Here is a 22,002-nt window from a genome sequence, read left to right on the forward strand (position 1 = left end):
AGGTGAGGAGATTGAGACCATCCTGGCTAACATGGTGAAACTCCGTCTCTACTAAAAAAAAATACAAAAAACTAGCCGGGCAAGGTGGCAGGCGCCTGTAGTCCCAGCTACTCGGGAGGCTGAGGCAGGAGGCAGGAGAACGGCGTGAACCTGGGAGGCAGAGCTTGCAGTGAGCTGAGATCCAGTCACTGCACTCCAGCCTGGGCGACAGAGCGAGACTCTGTCTCAAAAAAACAAAAAAACCTAAACAAGTAAAATCACTAAGTTGATGAGAAGAGTCAATAGAACGCTTAATTTAAAAAACATGGAGGTCCCCGTTGAGAAAAAAAAAAATATGCCAAAGAGACACTTCAGAAACACGAAGAACAATCGAAACGAACAATCTAAACAGACTAAATGGAAAACAATCTGTAAAGATTAAAGTTGCTATAAAACTTATCTAAGGATGTAACAGTCTTCAATTAACATACAAGGAGAAGTACTTGGAAAGGCTGCACAATTTCCCCTATATAAACAGGTAATTCCATGGTACGTAATCCAGTTTCTTCCTACAAGTTTAAGAATACTATATATAAATTAGGCACATAATGCTTGTGATTAGCAAACACACTTCGTGAAATTTAAACTCGAATCTACTCTGTCAGAAATTTTGCATTACGAGCGTCCGAACTGACACAGATGTGCTGTATGTTATGTCTTTCATTATATTTGGTTTTGAGGAAAGAACAGGGTTGTGGAGAAGCTGTCTCTAACACTACATGTTTGAACTGGGGTAATGTTTAGGCTCTTCATTTCTAAGACAGAGATATTACCACCTTGCCTCACAGTGTTGTTTTAAGGAATAAACTAAAATGAACATAAGACAATTAGCATCAAACTGCATAGGGAAGGGTTAGAAGATGAATAAAGTACGAAATACAGTAAAACATAATGTTGAGCCCTAAAGGGGATATAATCTAATTGAAAAAACTGAAATTACAATGTTTAAGTTTTGTTACAAAAGAGTACTGGATTCAACAGGACAGCAATGAAAGAAAGAACATGTTCTGTTTAGCAAAAGCTCAGGACAGGAAAGATAATGGCAAGTCCTAAGAAATGTCCAAGTTTGCAACAGATGAATTAGAGAATTAAGAGTGAAATGGGTGGAGATCAAGCTAGCAAAACAGACTGCAACCATCCTGTCAAGTGCTTGCTATAATCTTACTAAGTATGGACTTTATCATTTGGATGTTTAAAAAACCACTAGAAGTTTCTAAGCAAGGAGCTGCCACAATACAATTTAAATTGTATAACGATGCCATTGTTAAGTGGATAGATTGGGTAAGAAGATAATCAGGAGATTATTTCAAGAGAACCTAGCCAGGCACTGTGGCTTGCACCTGTAATCCCAGCATGTTGGGAGGCCAAGGCCAGAGGACTGCTTGAGGCCAAAAGTTTGAGATCAGTCTAAGCAACACAGTGATTTTTACAAATTAACAAACAGAGAGAGATGATCTGAATTTCAGTAAGTGAAATCTCCACGAAAGATTTTTACAATGAAAAGAGAGAATCTGAATTTCAATGAGTGCTAGGAGAGAGAGCCCAAGATTTGGCAATGGGTGGGTGGGTGAGAATGTTTAAGAATAAGGCAAAGTCAGGGAGAACAGTGTTGCCAATTACTGCAAATCTAAGAATAAATTGTGGGAAAGGGAGAAATTCGGGACACATTGTATATGAGGATATGTAACAAATACTGAGAGTTTACATGTAGATATATAAGTCTGAACTAGAACTAAAGATTTGGTAGTCATAACAGTAACAAAATGACTACCAAGGAATATGGTGAACAAGAAAAAGAACCAAACAGAGGAAAAAAGGCTGAGATGCTGATATGTAGGAAGCAGGAAGGAACAGAAATAGGTAACTGAAGGAGGGTAGTATCACAGAAGCCAGAGGAAGAATTTCAAAAAGGAGCTAAAAAGTGTTAAATGTACAAAGGTGACATGGGATAAATACTTTCAAAGGGCCATCAGAATTTTAACTGACAAGGATTTTTAAAATAAAGTTTTCTGTGAGCAAATTGTCAAAATTATAGGAAATTAAAAAACCAAAATGTCCTATGGAAAATATAATAACTATAGCATTAATTCAGATTTCATCTCTCAGTATTTCTCTTTGCAAATTTAATTCTGTCACAGGGTAAATCCGACATGTTATTTATAAATGTTGGTACAAACCATCTTAACCGAATTTGACATCTGGAACAAGCAGTAATCTGACACATTATGTACTCTATGATATATAAAGTACATGGCTGAATAACAAGGAAAATTCAAATAACATGCATAGTACATACGCATGTGTTACATACATGTAATATAAGAAACTTTCAAACAACATGTATTGATAGTTTAGTTTCTGCTCAACGATAAATATTAATCTATATTAATCTAGATTTTAAGGGAGCTACAAGTTCTTTTTTAGGATTCTTTAAAATCACACTGTAGTTCAAGGAGAGGGGAAATCAGAAACAAAAGAAATCCAACTACTTGAGCCCTCTGCCAACAAATTAAATCAATGTGAATTAACGTATCAAGCCTCTCCTAAACCCACAGGACACTTAAAAGTGCATCAACACTTACTAATGGTCTGCTAATGGATTTACCTGTGACAATTTATTTACTGCGTTTTAATTTCCTTAGACTCTTAAAACATACTATGAAGTACAAGTTTCGGACTGTGAATGGTCTATGCAAATTTCATCACACTACTTATGCTGTGTCACACCTTCCAAGTAGCTGTTCTTAAAATTTTTCTGTAACTTTTTAAACATGCTATGATTATTGACACTGAGTTGGATAAACACAATTTGGGTTGCAATGTTTAACTTCCACTCTTCAGACTTAAGGTCCAATTCAGACATTAACACTCCTTATCTTATGGCCCACAACTTAATTTTCTAATTGCAAACTGAAACCAATAATGAAATGTTACAGAATTAGTTTTAAAATATCTCTATTCATATTAAGTATTAAGAGAAAACTGAGATGATTTATAAACTGTCAAGACAATGATCACAAAAACAGAAAATTGAAGAGACAATTATTTGACTTTAACAAATTACTTAAACCATTATTGTTACACATTAAGCACCTGACTTAATCCAGAGACAAGAAACAGTTCTGAGGCTGGATAATTATAAATTAAAGAAAAAAGCTAAATATTGCTAACTCTACACAGAAACATTCTAGGACTTTTTAAAAAATTTATAATTCGGAGACTTATAAGCCAAAGGAAATAATGTAATATATAAGAAACTTAGAAACTATAGTTCAACGTGCAGCATCTAGTAATAATGGCATACCTTTTCTTTCTGTTTTCTGTGCAGGGACAGAAGATGTGGGTGTAGGCAGTTTTGATAAAGTAGATGCTCCATTAGCATCAAATGATTTCTTTGGCTGGTGATCAGACTGTAGCGTAAATGGACTAGAAGGAACAGTGCTTGGGGTAGCAGTTGGATGAACCACTGGTTTGATGGGGTGCTGTACTGGCGTAGAACTACTGTGAGTCTCTGCTCTTGGCAGTCTGTAGTCTCTGTCATTGTGTCTGCTTGTTTGAGACAAAATATTCTGTGGGAGCAAACTACTGGCATCACTGGAATGCTTGTCTTCCACTTTAGTTCACAGTTCGAAAAAACAGATGTTGGAATGACAGAAGGGGGAAGAAAAAAGATTACATTAGAATCCTACCTTTAACATCAGCTAATTCAGCAACATACTTGTACTTACATATTCTTTTATAAAACTGCAAACCCAGTTAGTGTCTTGCAGTTTACCACTGGCATGTAAATATGCAATACTGGAAGAAGAGGAGTTTTTGCTCAACTATAAATATTCATCTATACTCATATTTCAAGGGGGCTACACATTTTTTAAGGATTCCTTAGAATCACACTGTAGTTCAAACAAAACATTAAAAAAAAACAACAAAAATCAACATGGAGTTATAATACTGTCTCATAAAAATTTTTTAATTGTTTTAAAAGCAGAAAAAGTAAATGCTTCATTCTTTTACACTATGGGTCATAGATTTTAATAACTGAATTATTCACAGTGGTTCGACTGCAAAGGAATATTAGGCTTTACTAGCCTGGTCTTTCTAAATACTACGTTAGCTAATTAGTTGCCTCTAAAGCAGTTTATACGAAGGCTTAAATGAAATTATTTTAAGATGACTGAAGTTACGATGAACTGTGAACACAGTAAGTAAACCAATCTGTAGTATTTTTAATAATGTTACAAATAACCAGAGAGTTAGTAATAAAATCATGATGCATAATGCTATTTGAAAATAGAAGTCCAACACACACAGCACAGTCAGAACAATCTACTTATCGCTAGGTGTATTAAAAACAAATCCCCTTTCAATTTAAACCCACAAAAATACTTTAACCTCAGAAATACTGAGAACAGTTTAAAATCTATCAACAATTTACATTCTAACACCATGATTCCTCAAAACAGTACAAAAGAAGGAAAATTTCAACGATCATGTTAAAGTTCATTCGAAGTGTTCAATCTAAATTACAATATTCCCAACAATAACTAAAGAATTCAAATAACCTCCAAGGAGAGAAATGACCTAAAATCCATGCATGTGATGTATAATAATTTTACTAAAGTATGCCCTCTCTGTTGATTATTGCATTGTTTTTTCCAATTCACAGCTCCTCCAATTGTAAAGACCAAGACAAAACAATGGAGGAGTAACATTCAAACTAGAAGTCAGCTTCAAAGTTGTCAGTACACAGCCACTACATGGTACACCACAACAAAAAGTACGGGAATACCACCCAAAAAAACAATCACATCAAAGCACAAGGTCTTTTGACAATGACTTAACATATAAAATTCAGTGTTATAAAGGATACAATATAAAAATCTACAAAAATGAACAGAATACAAACATCTGTTGTATGACAGTAATATATCAGTAAGCTATCAACTTGCATGAATATAAAATTTTTAAAATTTTATTCTACAGTTTCTACCTGCAATGAGGATACTACTAAGGGACAGACATAACAGGATAACATCATGCCCAACCCTGTATACAATTTTTATTTCCTCAACCAAGAAAACTTCCTTTCAGTTCGATAGGGCTAGTCAAAAGGTATCAAGCATATGTACTCCAATGGAAATTAAGGATGATACTTCTAACATTTTTAAGTTAAAAAACAAAAAGGGCAGCAGCATTACAGGAACAGGGGAAGGTATAGCTGTAACAGCTTTCTATACTTACAACTCTAAATAAACACAGTTAAAGCAGTGCCTATTTGCCACCCTCCCAGAGGGCAGTGCTTTGCTTGTCCTGACTGGAGAGAGGGGAGGTATGCTACCGCCATCTAGTGAGGAGAGGCCAGTTATGGTGCTCAACAACCTACAAAACAGGAAAGCCTTCCATAACAAACAATTACTTCACCCAAAACGTCATTAGTGCTTCTGTTGAGAAAGGTTTCTCTAAACATACAGCCATCAACATATAAAGCACAGATTCGCAAAAATAAAAATTAGTAGCAGTTATAGCAAATTAAAAATTTTATCCATATAATTTTCAGCATCAGGTTGTGGAGAATATTAACATTTGATAAAATATTTTATGTTTTGTGTTTTTTTTGAGACAGTCTCTCTCTGTCACCCAGGCTGTAGTGCAACAGCATGAATCTTGCCTCACCGAAATCTCTGCCTGCCTCAGCCTCCCAAGTGGCTGGGATTACAGGTGTGCACCACCATACTCAAATAATTTTTGTATTTTTAGTACAGACGGGGTTTCACCACATCGGCCAGGCTGGTCTCAAACTCCTGACCTCAGATGATCCACCCGACTCGGCCCCAAAGTGCTGGGATTACAGGCATGAGCCACCATGTCCAGCCTTTGTTAAAATATTTTAGTGCTTTACAAACACTTAATATATTGCAAAAAAACAAAAACAAAAACCTCATTAAAACCTACTTTATCTCTTTACATGTAAAAATCTTCCCAATCCTTCCCCCTCTGCCATCCCCTAAAGTTTTTTTTATTGGTAGTTAAGAACAAGCTTTAAGCCACACTCTACACAAATACCAATATACTGAACACAAGCGAACACTCTGCCAACATGTTTCTGATAGACTAAGTTAAACACTTGAATGGCTTATTGACTTTATTACTAAGTTGACCAATCTTTAAAAAAAGCAACACAGCTAAGGTTCTTTCTCAAACACTACCTAAACTCAAAAAAAGTGTGATACATGACTACATTTCAACACAAGCACAGACACAATGACTCATCATTTGCCTATCTAGGAATTTAAGTGAAGGCAGTAATCAGACAAGTGGGCAGATATGAATCATCATCTTGTTTATAGTAGGGAAAGGCTGAAAACTTCCCAAGTATTCATTGATAGGGGATTATTTATTGATGAAAGTTTACCTATGCAATCAATATAACAAATGTACAATTATAAACAGACATAAAACCATACTCCTGATACATTACTAACAGGTAAAAAACAATAATACAGAATCCCATTTTTGAAATACATATATATATAATTTGTATACACATTTATAAGCATACAGAAAAAAGTACATATTCCAAAATGTTTCAGGGTCATGGAATTTAAACGTTTTACCTAATTATTTACAAATATGGCATACTTTTGAAATCATGAAGAAAAACAAGTTATTATTTTTATACTTATCTAATACTTTTTTTTTTTTTGTAGACTCAAGAGTCAGCTTGCTCTGTCGCCCAAGCTGGAGTACAGTGGTGAAATCTCAGCTCACAGCAACCTCCGCCTCCTGGGTTCAATTGATTCTCCTGACTCAGCCTCCTGAGTGGCTGGGATTACAGGGCGCGCCACCACACCCAGCTAATTTTTGTATTTTAGTAGAGACCGGGTTTCACCATGTTGGCCAGGATGGACTCGATCTCCTGACTTCGGGATGCGCCTGCCTCGGCCTCCCAAAGTGCTGGGATTACAGGCGTGAGCCACCGCGCCCAGCCATCTGTCACTCATTTTCTATGCATCCCCTACCCTGCAATTTGTTCAAAAAACTCACAAGCTGGGTGCAACTTGTTTATGTCTAGAGGAAAACCTCTCTTTTTTAATTGACAAAAGTCAGTTAATTAAGATATAAAAAGAAATGGGACTAGAATCTAATTCTTCCACCTCAAAATTCAATGTTCAAAATTCAATGTTCTTCAATATGCCAACTTCAGTACTTTATACCATTTAAAAAATTGTATATGATTTCACTGATTTAAAATTTTAATATTTCACACTTAATCCTGCAGATCTGTTACTGTTTCATCTTAAATATTGTCTCCCATCAAAAACTCAATAATCCCTCTGAGACCAAACACATTCCCAACTTTTTAGTTTGAGTTACAGGAGCAGAACTGAAACACTGAAGTCTAAGAATTCCCAGAAAACATGACCTAGAAATTCCTCTCAAAATTGCAAAACGAACCCGAGTAGTCTATGTGGCAGTTAAATATTTTTAAACTTTTTTTTTTTTTTTTGAGACAGAGTCTGACTCTGTTACCAGGCTAGAGTGCAGTGGCAAGATCATAGCTCTCTGAAGACCCAAACTCCAGGGCTCAAGTCATCTTCTTGCCTCAGCCTCCCAAGTGGCTGGGACTACAGCTGGGTAGTTAATTTTTAATTCTGTGGACACTGGGTCTTGCCACGTTGCACAGGCCAGTCTCAAACTCTTGGCCTCAAGCCATCCTCCTGCCTCGGCCTCCCAAAGGGCTGGGATTGCAGGAGGCATGAGCCACAGCACTGGGAGTAAATTTTATTCAAGGTAAGGGAAGCCAGTGGAAACAGAGTACCTTTAATAAAGCTTCAAATTTGGAGAATGAATTACAAAACAAATGTATGGGATACAAAATTGTCCCACTAGCACAAAATCTGGCCTCAGAAGAACAATGAAGTATGCCCACAGTTTGATTTATAGATGAAGAGCACCTTAGAACAAAAAGGCTTAACTTTTCTATTAGACATTTTTAAATTGTGTGCAAATTCAAAATAGAGATGTTACACAGATCTATGATCATGATGAAATTTGTTTCTAAATACAAGGATAAACAAGTTACTCACTGGTAACATTAAAAAAAAAAAAAACCAGTAGCTATTCTGATGTCACTTGTGTGTGGCTACGATTCAATTATTAGACTAAAACCTGATGAGATCTGTATCCAGTTTAATAGGACACAACTTAAGGGCAGGCAGGTAGGCTGGGAGAGGAAGCTCCTGTTTGGGGGGATCAGGGGAAACCGATCTAAAACAAAATTCTACTGTTTGCAATTCAGCTCCATTATAGCCATAATGCGCAGCAGGAAACACACACGTATACTATTCTACCATGTACCTTTTCCCTTTTCAGGGACCAAAATGGTGGCGGGTAGGGGATAATAAATCCAACATAAAAGAATCTCTACATGTTTCTATTTATTTTAATTTACATATGTAGACAGCAATGGATACAGATTTGAAAAATAAATAATACAAATAAATCAAACATACATTTCAAAGAAAAAAATTAATACTTACTTCCACTGGCAAACCCACTAGTGGCTGTTGCTTGCATCACCTCTCTTCTGTAATCTCTATCTTTTGGGAAGCTGTTGACTGCCATCTTGTTTGCTTCTTTTTGTCTCTGTTCTCTAAAAATAAAAAAAAATAAGATAAACACATAAAAATTACATTGAGGGCATGAGTTTCCATAATAAACAGCTCTGGCCAAATGCCTAACAAATGTTATATAAAAAACAAAAGGAGTGAACATGGTCATAATTTAACTGGTGTGGAAGATGGAACGTGGCAAACAGAAACACTAATGTTTCTCACTAATGGCAAAACTATACCAATTAATTATACCACTAATGCCATAACCAAAGCTCATCAATTTTAATTCTACATGTGAAAGAAACATTATGGTCTTATTAAGCTATTAATATTTCCATCAAAATTAAAGATGCATAAATGTAGGTAAGTATTTTATTAACTATACTGACCATTCAAAAGGCCTTTGTGGACAGCTGCCTAGCTGTCCTAGAATTTTTTTTTTTTTTTTTTGGAGATAGCATCTTACTCTATCGCTCAGGTTGGAGTGCAGTGGCACCATCATGGCTCACTGCAGCTGTGGCCTCCTAGGCTGAAGCCATTCTCCCACCTCAGCCTCCTTAGTAGCTGGGACTACAAGTGCATGTTACCACTCACAGCTAACTTTTTGTAAAGACAGGGTCTCACTATGTTGCCAGGGCTGGCCTCAAACTCCTGGGCTCAATCAATCCTCCAGTCTTGGCCTCCCAAAGTGCTGGGATTACTGGCACGAGCTACTGCACCCGGCCAGGTTTTTGTTTTTAAAAGTAAAGACAAATTATGGAAAACATGATGGGGCAACTAACCACTGCAACTAAAAAGTGCAGATGGGTAGCACCATAAAAAAGCTAAATTAGAATGTTTAATGCTGTAAGATGTTAACCTGTAGAACCAAGCTAGAAAAATAATGTTTAATTAGATTAAAAGCTAATTACCTTTCAAGCCACTCTTTTGGTTTTTCCCACTGTGAAACTTCTGTTCGACAATTGTAGTAGTACTTTTTCCCAGAAGAGCTAATATGCTCAGACCAGTCATCTGCAGAATCATAAGGCTTAAAAATATATTTTTTACAATTAGAAAATGTTAATACTATGTAATCACATGAAATATCAAGAACATCAAAGCACACATACAGGAGAACACTTATGAGATAAAGGTACTCTGAACTAGAATGCAATTATCTGCATAAGTATTTATAAGACCTTAGTTTATGAAAGGCTTCAAAGAACAGACCTTCATAAAATACCAAAATTAAGCAGTATAAAAATTAGATTGTTAGACAAAGAAAACTGTGAAATTAACATCACCTTGATTTTAGAAAGCATGACAAAATCCCCCACAATTTTAAGTGGTGAAATCCAGTAACATGGGGGTGAGCAATGCACTCTAGACTAGATGATGGCGTGAGATCATCAGTTCTAAATTCTAAGGCACAAGAGTAATTACATACGATATAAAAGAGAACAATCTTGCCTGTATTAACTGTTACTCAGTGAAAAAAGGAACCAAAATATGTAAACATAAACAGAAAGCTAATTAAAAGCTATAAATTTGTTTCACCTTCAAAATCAACAAGATGGATCAAGTACACATAACTAAAACCTTGTTCTCACGTAATATACAGGATTAGCAGTATCACTCATATTCCCATAACTAAAAATGGTCTTTCAAACATTCTCAGATACAGTCTCTTCCAGGTATTTTTACAAGCAATGTAACATCACAATGAAATTAGAAAGATCTGAAAGGCCCAGTTTCCACGAAAAGAATCTCACAAAAATTAGTTAAGTTTCTGATTGGCCTCAGGAAATCTGGTAGAATCTCAAGTACTTTGGTTGAATTTCTTAATTAGTTTTTCAAAGGAGCTTACTGAAACATTGGTTATATTTTGTCAAATAGCTAGAAAAGAGGATTTTGAGTGTTCCCAACACAAATGTTGGAGATGACACACACACAAATTACTGATCTGAACATTATTAAATATACTGAATGTATCAAAACATCATCATATATCCCAAAAATATGTACAATTGTCAATCTAGAAAAATTTAAAAAAAATTAAAAATATTAAACCACTTGAAAAAAGTAAAATGAAATAATATACTGTACTATCATAGCCTATCCTTCCGGGTTCACTGTATTGTGACACAATTTTCAAGCGTGAGGAAACGAAGTCTTATTCACTACCTTACCTTTGGCCCAGCTTTAATTTTAACAACTAGGAAACAAGCTTAGAGAACTTATGAGCTGTCTATAGGTCACAAAAATAGTGATTTATCAAAAGACAAAAAACTCTGGTTTCCAAAGGCCTATTATTTCCACTAAATTAACACCAAATTCTGGAAATTCCCCTAATAATTCTCAAGGCAGTTGGAAAAAGATCACAGACTCTGCCATATATTTATATGCTCAGGTTTACATCTCAAAATAATGAGGGTGGCAAAGCAGCCCTGTGCCCCTACACCTCAAAAAGCAGTGGAGAGTTAATTCTTAATCCCACTAGCTTCCAGAAGCCTACAATCAAGTTTTAGGAACCCAATCAACAAAGGGACAAATTCAGAAAGTTCTTCTCTATCCCTCCCTCCCCCCTATACATAAATTATTATGCAACTGATCCCTTCTAAGGATGTTATCTGGAAGACTTGGTTTGCTTGCCAAGTGGTTATGTGGAATTACAGGATTGAAGAGGTACAATGAGATTTGAGACTAGTGGACAGAGGACGCCAGAGGTCAGCATGGTCTAGGCCAGTGCTCTTCCAAGTGATGGTTTGCCAACTTATCCTGGAGGAAATAAGGAGTTTGCATTTGAATATATAAACATACAGTTTCTTTCACAGAAGTTGTGCTTTAAGAAAAAAAAAAAGTCAGTTGAACTAAACATTGTATTTAAGTGATTAACATTCTGGCACAACCTCCAGGACAAAAAGTTCACAATCAGAGCACTGGTCTACCACGCTACATTGATTTTGTCTATCAAATTGTAGATCAGTTCAAGCTGATGTCTTACACTTAACAAAATTCCAGGGTAGAGCATACAATCACATATCAATAACTTTATTTTCTCCACTCCACTGCCATCCTCAAGGGGTTAAGGAAAAAGAAACCCTTCAAATTATGGGATAACTTTTACAATGCTGATGTGCAACAGTAGGTGTCAAATTTCTTAACTTTACAAAAAGAATATCTAACATTGAGAACTTAAAACAAAAGGCCTGCAAACATTTAAAGTTTTCTAGATTTGGCCTGGGATGGTTGCCAACATATGCTCTAAAGCAGCTTTCCAAGTGTTATCCAGGAAACCTTGGGGAACCCCAAGACCCTTTCACAAGACCAAAACTATTTTCATAATAATACTAACATGATTTTTTTCTTCCTCGTTTTATCACAAGCATATAGTGAAGTTTACCCAGAGGCTCAACAAAACACTGGATGTATCACAACAGATTGAATGAAGAAGCAGATATGAAGTTATGAAATTCTAAGTGTCTTTTTCTATTAAGTCAAACATTACCAAGATGTTCAGTATCTATTTTTTTAAAAATTACTTTTCATAAAGATGTTACATGTCACCATATAATGGGTTTACAATTGATATTTTAAATGAAATAAATTTCACAGTTTTAATTTTTAATATGGTAGATATTGATGAGACTCAAACTTTTTCTTTCCGTTTTTCCCCAAGATGAGGTCTTGCTATACTGCCCAGGTTGGTTTTAAACTCCTGGGCTCAAGTGAGCTTCCCTCCTCAGTCTCCCGAGTAGCCAGGACTACAAGTGACAAGCACCTCTCCTGGCTCGAGACTCAAAAGCTTCAAAGTATGCAGATGATACTTAGTTGATAACAAAAGGAGCTGGAATATGAATGCAAACTCATACAGGATTGAACTTAAGCACATCTCAGCAAATTAAAATTGGCATAGAGTATTTAGAAGGGAAAATCTCAATTACAGTGTTTTTAAATAAAAATAAGCAATATTTTTTCACCAATTCAGAGCCCCCTTTGAAAAACCAAATATACACAACTAATTTAGTCTACAAGTCATACCATGATTTTTTATTTTACCTTTTTTTTTTTTTTTTCTCTGAGACAGGGTCTTGCTGTCGGCCAGGTTGGAAGTACAGTGGTGCAATCATAGCTCACTGCAGCAGCCTCAACCTTTTGTGCTCAAGCAATCCTTTGCTTCAGCCTTCCAAGCAGTTGGGACCACAGAAACACACCACCACACTTAGCTAATTTTTTTTTTTTTTTTAAAGAGACAGGAGCTTCCTATGTTGCCCAGGCTGGTTTTAAACTCCAAGCCTCCAGTGACCCTCCTGCCTTGGCATTCCAAAGTGCTGGGATTACAGTTGTGAGCCACTGCAACAACATTCCCATGATTTTTATTGTGAAGGAGGCATTCATCACCAATCTTTTCCTGATCTTTACCAGAAGTCAGGCTCTGTGGTAAACACCCCACAATAAATGTTTGTCATAGGACTTAGCAGGAAGTACATTAACTGTTAATGCCTTAATCTGATACTGAAAATAAAAGATAATTTCAACTTGGCTTTTAATAGTTAACTTGATTTAAAAAAAAAAAAAAATCACCCACATACCCAAGTATCTGTGTAGATAACTCTAAAGCCAACTTTTCAAGTAAGATTAAATTTACAGTTTGTAAGGGCTGTTTGTGTCATTCCCACTAGGTACATTACAATACAAAAAGACCACTACTTATAAGTTAATTATGTACCTACAGGTGAAATCAAGAGAAACCAAAACCCAGATTCCAGAAACACAAAACATTTTATCTGTTCTAGTAAATGGTCTTCAACTTTCACTCACATAATTAAGTTCCCTGACACCCTTATGATTTGAATCATTCAAGCTTCTCTGATGCCCATTATTTATTCTTTCTGATTTCACTGGGTTAAATCCACTGCTCTAAAATCCAAATAATCAAAATTTGTCTTCCCTGAATGAGGTGTTTGTTTTGTTTGCATTTGTGTTTTATGAAAAAAACAATGCCCACAAGGCTGCTGCTATAAGAGTAGACAAATAGCAAACCTAAACTGTCAATGACAAGTGGAACTTCAGGTGTTACTTTGTAAATTAACAGAATGTTTTCCAGGAAAACAGGCAGATTCATTCTAAAATCCTGAATATACATCTCACTGAAAATGATTTGCTCCCCTTTCTCCCCACTCGGCCTAATCCTCCCTTCCCTACTTGAAGAAAAAAAAAGGAAAAAGGAAATGCCTCATCACTAATAGTTTGACGACAGTATGCATGAAGTGCTTAGCAAGACTGTTTTCTCAGTCCTAATCCCACCCCCTATGATAGTCGGCTCTGTGATGCTAGGGCTGGGACAGTGCAAATTACTCTCTATTTAGCCAGGTGGCTTCCTTCAGAATTAATCAGATGAATGAAAGGCAGGAGAAAGGAGCAGCCACAGTTGTTACCAGCTCTGGGCTACCATCCCACCACTAGAACTAGCTTCACCATACCCTCAGAGGTATTACCACCAGCTCTGTGGGGCTCCTCCTCTAGACTATTAGGTTCTAAAACCCCAAATTCATCCTGTTGTTCCATAGCCCTGAGTGGTGATTACTGTATGTGTCACCTCAGGGTTCCTCCTTTTTTTTCAGTATCTGCTTAACCAATCCCATATATTAAATTCTGTGTTACAACAACATGATTTTCTTTCCTTTTTTGAGACAGAGTTTTGCTCTGTCGCCCAGGCTGGAATACAATGGCGTGATCTTGGCTCACTGCAACCTCCGCCGCCCGGGTTCAAGTAATTCTCCTGCCTCAGCCTCCCAAGTAGCTGGGATTCCAGGTGCTTGCCACCACACCAGGATAGTTTTTGTAATTTTAGTAGAGATGGGGTTTCACCAGGTTGGCCAGGCTAGTCTTGAACTACTGACCTCAAGTGATCCACCCGCCTTGGCCTCCCAAGTACTGGGATTATAGGAGTGAGCCACCGTGCCTGGCCACTAGTGAAGTGCCTGGCCAACAGTATAATTTTCTAAATGAACACTAATACTATCTATTTTTATCCAAATATTATCCTAATGTCTCAATTTTCTATGGAAATGTACTATTCACACTGCTTCAACAAGAAACAAAAAATCTGAAGGTTTCTCAACGTCAATTAAGACATGATGATCACTCAAATACTCAAAGCAAAATCTGTTGGACTCAACCTACACCTTTGACGGCATTCTCATTGTTCGTTCTTTCCCTATAATGTATTTTCCACAGTTACCTGAGATAATTTTTTAAATTGCAAAGATGATCTTATTTTACTGATAATATCCTTCAATACCTCTTCACTGCCTTATATATGTATAATTAATATTCCTTGGCATGATACAGAACTTCTCATGATATGCCTCCCACTTACCTCTGTAAATTTAGCTCCTGCCATTTTCCCACACCGTCAAAAATCCCAGCAGTTCTCTAAATGTGCTACACTATTTTACACTTGTACATCGTTGGGAGCTCTATTCCTTTGTATGCTATGAATTCCAGAGCTCTTTTACTGCCTAAGTTATAGTCAGACTGTTGGGAAGCATTAGTTATAGTTTACTATCTTCCTCACCCAAGCTGGGAGTCCTGTGTTGAGCGCCACCCCAAAGCAACTTTAACAGGCACTGTTGTTTACTTTTCTGTCTCTACCACAGGTCCCAAACTTCCTTTAAGATGGGCCACATTCTATAATATATTCAGCTTAGCATATGCCTGGTGAATTAAAACCTTATTCTATGGTGAATTAAAAATTTCATTGAAACCTATGACTTAAAAAATTCAAAATAAGTTATTTCATTAACCTAAACTTCTGAAAATATTTAAAATCCCTCATTGGGTTTCACACCCTTGTGGACAGGTAACTGTATATCCCTAGTGTCTGGGACAGTGTGTAAAACACAGTAGATAATAAATATATCCTATGAGGAGTTTACACATTATGGAAAGAAAGCTTAAGTTAGAGCACTTTATAAGAAGTTTCAGCCTGAAGTTCTTTTTATCTCAGATATCACAACGGAAAAACATTGCTTTGTACGGGAATCCTAATTAATTAACACCAAAGATACTAGCTTCTCACAACGCTTAGTTCCATTAATAAGACTGGCTCATTGGTTTAAAATAGGATAATAATATCAAATAAACACATTAAGACTGTGATTCAAACTTTTTTTTTAAAGACATTAGATTTTACAAGACTTCCCATGGGTTTTGTTTTGTTTTTTGTTTTTTTTTGCAATAAATTTCAAAGAAAAAATATTGGACATGTTTATGATACTTACTGCATCTGAAGTTTTGCTTGGGTTATTGCTTGGATTAGAAGAATGTGAATTTGAACTATGAAGAGCACTGTGGTTGTGTGAATTTTCTTGTGGAGAGTAACTGGTCCCTTAAGAAAATAAAGAATATAGTGAATTACAATTAAACTGTATTTAATGTTTAATCTAAATTGTTTTCTATCACACATTATTGTATATCTCTAAATGAACATCTTACATAAGCATTAGGAATATATACATAGTCATACTTTTTATAGTATATAAAGTATCTGTGAACCTACTAAATAAGTGGCTTTATATTCCCTGGAACAATAGCATATAACAAAATCTTTTTGAGAGAAACAAAACCTTATCTTTATCATTTGTAGCAACTTCTGGGTTTTCTTACAGTTTTATTGGAGAAAAATAGAAGTACAATGTGCACAGAAAAAAGGCACAAGAACTCAAATGATACAGAACTAAAAGTCACTGTTATCAGTATGTTTTTGCAACTGTATTTCAATTTCTTAACAGTTTCCCCTGTTTGCCTTTTAACACGTTTGCCAATTTTTCAAATAAAACAGTATCAACTTTTTTCAAGAAGTTAAAGAGTCTCAGGGAAGGTGCTCACTTACAAGATGATCAAGATGATCAAGAGTCTTTTCCTAACAGGTCCAACTCTATCTAAAAATTGCTTAAGAGTAACTCAAGTTTTATGAAAATCAGAATATGTCAGTGACCAGAGAAAAAAGTTTCTCTTGCTTTAAGAAAAACCAGGGTGTAAAAATCCAGACTTCCAAAAACACTTTGACGAATGACACAAAAAGGTTCACCACAGAAGTCTAATGTTAGTATTTCAATTTCATTCCACATAATTCTAGATTTTTCAGCAACAAAGTAACATAATCGAACTGGTATTTTTCTTTTAATAAGTGATCCAGGAGTGGCACGGAGGCTACACTATTATGAACAAAAACGAAAAGTGCAGAGAGCAATTTAAATGCTCCAGTGGTCCAGGAATTATTAGTGAGAACCAGGGTGGATAAATGTAGAAATGAGTTAGGAATATTATTTCAATCAATAGAAACAACTAAATGGTAAGAGCAAAGGTGAACTCAGATAGATGATGACTATAAGGTTTTAGATATTTCCAAGTGAAAATGCTCCGCAGATTAATATAGAACTAGGAATTCAGAAGAAAAGGTTTAAGTAGATGTGGATTTGGAAGTGTTTTCTGTTACAGGTCAAAGGCAGGAGAGGGACTAACTGCTTTGTATGTAAGCAGCAAGCACTAAAAGTTCATGGATGAAGTAAGAGTATAGCAGGAAAAAAGGCAATGGCCAAGATTTACCCTCAGATAAGGGTCTGCTTACAACGGAAACTACAAGCAGATTCAAAGACCCAAGAAAGCTACTTATGTCACAAACTATTAAAGAGAATTACCTAACTACAATGGTTACTTAAGAACAACGTAGGTGGTATGATAGAGGACATTTCCCAAGAAGCCTGATGCTTGAGATGCCTGATGGGTTCTTCTACTTATTTTGATTTATCTTACTGTACAGTATTCTATTTATATAGAGAGAACACCCTAAACCCCCTTTTAAATAACAGGAAACAAGAAATAAATCCTCAATAAAAGCTCTAAGAATGAACACAATCAAGAAGAAATCATACAAAAATAAGCTGAACACTTTGGGAGGCCGAGGTGGGTGGATTACCTGAGGTCCAGGATTTCGAGACCAGCCTGACCAACATGGTAAAACCCCATCTCTACTAAAAATATAAAAGTTAGCTGGACGTGGTGGTTATGTGCCTGCAGTCCCAGCTACTCGGCAGGCTGAGGCAGGAGAATCACTTGAACCTGGCGGGTGAGGTTGCAGTGAGCTGAGATCGTGCCACTGCACTCCAGCCTGGGCGACAGAGCAAGACTCTGTCTCACAAAAAAAAAAAAAAAAAAAAAAAAAAAAAAAAAAAAAGGCTGAGTATGCAGGAAAAGTTAGCAGAAGCCCAGAGACTGCTATCTTTAGAAAGGCTTTCTGGCACAGCTGGCCCTTGACAGACATGTGGGAAGCTAAATTTCCGGAGGGATCTCACAACCGTAACTGATAAAGAGGTGAGAGAGGTGCTCACTGAGGCCAAGCACAGTGGCTTGCACCTGTAGTCTCAACTACTGAGGAGGCAGAGGCAGGGGAATCCCTTGAATCCAGGAATTCAAGACCAGCCTGGGTGACATAATGAGAACCTGTCTTCAAAGGAAAAAAAAAAAAGAATTGTTCATTGTACCTAAGCTGGTTTGGGTATATAGTATGTTTTGTACTGAACAGCTGCTTTCCTACTGGAGTCTGAAACTTTGGTACATGCAAGGCAAAGAGTACATATATAACTCACCAAATCCAGTAAAAGCAGTGTGCACTAAATCTCTAGTGAGCTTCCCTGGTAGATAACATTCCACAAGTGTGTCAATTTGTTGCTGGAGGAATTAAGTGTATCCTGTATGACTCTCTTAAGCAAGAATTCTTGGAAGCTTACACCTGGATTCCTTCAGATTTTGCCCCGTGTGCCTTTTCTCTTTGCACCTGTCCACTGTAGTAAGTCATAGTCATGATAATGACTATGTTGAGTCCTGAGAGTCTGAGGGAATCACCAAACCTCACAAATGGTTTTAGGAGTCCAAAATGCTTAGTAACAAAGGAAAATTAACACTTCAAGTTTTAAAGAAAATATGAGATCTACGCTGAAATTTTTACTTTTCAGATATAACTCCGAAGATTTTTTTAAAATCAGATTTACAACTGAATGTAAGTAAGAAGTAGAACTAGTAATATGGATTACTAGAATATATATGCACTACTCGCGGAGTTGAGATTTCCCTGAAATTTCCCTAAGTTTGTCGACAGTGATGGAAAAAAAGCTAATCTTACTGACTGAAATAAACCCCAGAGTAATCCATTAAAAAGCCCAGTTTGGATACCCCACTCTGACATTTATTTGCACACATTCTTGAACAGTATGTTCTATGCTTAAATCTACGAAATGGAAGTGCCACATTAAAGGTTTACTGAAAGACATAACAGGTTTTCTACAAACATAAGGTGTATTATAAATGAGGTCTATTGACCTCTCATGAGGTTAAGATCCAGGAATTCACTCCACTTTAGTGACTATTCCTAAAGTCAATGAAAACTCAAATACTGACAAACATTCCAATTAATTATACTTCTAAAGAAATGGTATGCCTTCCACCAGCCTGATGAAAGTTACCAATTAACTTTTAAATCTAGTATATGTGTCTTCAGAAGGCACAGCATAATAATCAAAAGTGTTTATAAGCATCAAGGCACACCGGCCTAAGACTTCTCTAAAAGAGAAACTAGAATCAGCTGTTGATGGGGAAATTATTTTCAAAGACATGAGTTTTTTGGATAGGGACCAGATTCCACATTCTATGGAAATTTACTAAGACTGCTTACCAAAAACAATACTTGAAATGCGTCAGAAGACAAAGATATTTTTGTAAAAGACTAAGAATAAACTAACGTTCTTAAACAGATTTCAAATTCACATAAGAGGTTTCATACAAAGCATGGCAGGCAATACATCTTTAGTTTCCAACCAGAAGGATGCCCTTTGGACCTGAAGGTAGCGCAGATTTGCCCTTGAATTAAATGACAATAATAAGGTAAACAAAGTTACCTGTCTTGTAATAAAAGCTTCAGCTTATATTACCTTACATACTTTTTTTGGTATTTCATTTGAGACTTTTACTTAACTCATTCCAAACTGAAGTAATACACAAGCAGAAGAACAAAGTGATTGTGCACATCCTGCCCAGGCCTGGGGTAATGGTAGTTATGATTTTCTAGAGCCATACCGAAAAAAAGTGCTACAACACAAAATTCCTTTTAAATCTCCTATCTTAAAACATCACATGAATTTTTATATGTGACCCCACAAGTTTTAGATTTCTCTTATTATAATACAGAATCTAAGGCTAAGAGAAAGAATACAGTAAGACTTCTGAACACATCCAGTAAGAGAAGAACTGATGCATAAAACTTGAACTCAGAATTCCAATCCCAAATCCAGTGAGTATTCAAGTACACAAAGGAAGATAATATATACATGCTGGTGAGAGATAGAGTGCATAAAGGGTACTTTTTACTGTATAAACAGCATTGCCTCCATTCCTTCATTGGGTCACACATTGGGTCACACACTGATCCAAAGCAGCAACGGAGGCAGTGCTGTTTATACAGTCAAGTACCTTTATGCACTGTGGATATTACCAAGGAAAAGCTCGCTATTTAACGACAAAAAAAATCATCTACCCAAGAAACACTGTATCAGTGAATAACTGGGATAAAAATGTTTTTAAATGCTGTACATTTAAACCAATCTCAAGAAATTAAAGCTAGGACTGATAAAGTTAAATCTTAAGAGTCTAAGAAAACATGCTATTGGAAATGACTCGGTTTTGGGAGAAGGGCAGGACAGATAAAGGGGTTCTATACTTAAGCTTGCAACTTGAAGAACTTAAATGGTGAGCAAAATTCTCCCTTCCAGTGCTTAGCCATGGCAGATTATAAAATGGAGATGTAACAACATGACTGGATGCTAGTTTCAGACCAGGGTCCAAGGGTCGGTACAAGAGAATGACATTTTCCCTGACAAAATCTGCAGTATTTCTGACAGAATAATCCCTATCTGGCATCTTCTAAAACTTCAGAAGCTGAAATTTAAGTGTAAGAAGGACTATAACTTACAACTTATAGTTTCAAAGAGTGAGGGCCTAGGAGTATAATCAGAAAATGGTCCAAAAAAATTGATCAAAACATACCTAACTCAGCAAGAAATGGACATTAAGCAATTACGATGCCCTTCCATTCACAAAAGGGAACCAGGACATTAGGAGTAGGGAAAGCAGAGGGAGGACATACAACTCTATACGATTAAATGATAGTGGGAACGGCAACTAGCTTTCAAAAAGCTGGAACAACAGTTTTCAGTCTGCTCAGGAGCAAAATATTGTGGCTTTTATGTCCTTATTCAGACCATGACAACCACCAGAATTTATTACCAGATCCACAGACTTAGAGTCTTAGTTAGTCTTTATTCTTTTTAAGACACTAAGGAAGGAATAGGCATATCTGTATACTAAATGAAATAATTCAAGGACATCTACCATCCCACATTGCTTTCAAACAAAAGCAAAAATAGGTAGGACTGAATAAAACTCAGTAGTGGATCTGAATCTTTAGTATATTAAAAATTGTAGATTTCAAGGTGGTCTTTCTCAGAGATTCTAATTCACAGTCATTTTAAATTTTTTTTAAATTGTTTTGTTTTGAGACAGGATCTCTCAGTTACCCAAGCTGGAGTGCAGTGGCACGATCTTGGCTCACTGCAACCTCTGCCTCCCGGGCTCAAGAGATCCTTGTGCCTCAGGGCCTCCCAAGTAGCTGGCACCACAGGTGGACGCTACTACGTGCCATTAATTTTTGTATTTTTAGTAGAGACATTCGCTATGTTGGCCAGGCTGTTCTCGAACTCCTGTCCTCAAGTGATCCACCTGCCTTGGTCTCCCAAAGTGCTGGGACTGCAGGTGTGAGCCACCACGCCTGGCTTAATACCTGAATTTTTAATAGGCATTCCCAGGATGCTTCTAGCGCAGTTAGCACCCAGGCCACACTTTGAGAAACACAGGTTTACAAAGTCAAATAGTAGAGGACACTCAACAAAATCTCCCGAGATAGCAATATGCTAAAAATAAACTGATGATCATACCCTCTTCACTTACAGAGATGATTATACTCTACAGGTCTCTTCCTAAGCCTTTTCCAGTACCTTCCAAGGATCCTCCTCTGTTACTTTGAATGCTGTACTACCTTCCAGGGTCCTTGGCCTTTCATCACTCCTAACCAGCGGCCAGAGTACTTAAAAAGGGATCACCAAGAGAGCCACATATCTGTACTATACGGTATTTTCTGCTGTAACACGATAAATGTTTTCCTTGAAAAATCTTGAATTCTGCAAAACTGCATATTAAAAATAAAAAGTCTTATGGGAAAAATAGGAACAAAGACATTCTAAATTATGCAACTTTA

General features: G+C 36.5%; 1 protein-coding gene across 1 annotated transcript in view; it reads right to left on the reverse strand.

Annotated features, from left to right (window-relative positions):
* WAC (WW domain containing adaptor with coiled-coil) overlaps window positions 1–22,002 on the reverse strand; it is a 92,981-nt gene that overhangs the window by 22,054 nt on the left and 48,925 nt on the right. The window contains exons 4-7 of the mRNA XM_011949214.1: window positions 15,920–16,026; window positions 9,566–9,681; window positions 8,580–8,692; window positions 3,344–3,652 (exon numbers count right to left, since the gene is read on the reverse strand). Coding sequence (XP_011804604.1) covers window positions 3,344–3,652; window positions 8,580–8,692; window positions 9,566–9,681; window positions 15,920–16,026 — 645 coding nt within the window. The remainder of the gene's footprint in view (window positions 1–3,343; window positions 3,653–8,579; window positions 8,693–9,565; window positions 9,682–15,919; window positions 16,027–22,002) is intronic.

The sequence above is a fragment of the Colobus angolensis genome, unplaced genomic scaffold (genome assembly GCF_000951035.1).
Source record: "Colobus angolensis palliatus isolate OR3802 unplaced genomic scaffold, Cang.pa_1.0 Scaffold293, whole genome shotgun sequence".
Lineage (NCBI taxonomy): Eukaryota > Metazoa > Chordata > Mammalia > Primates > Cercopithecidae > Colobus > Colobus angolensis.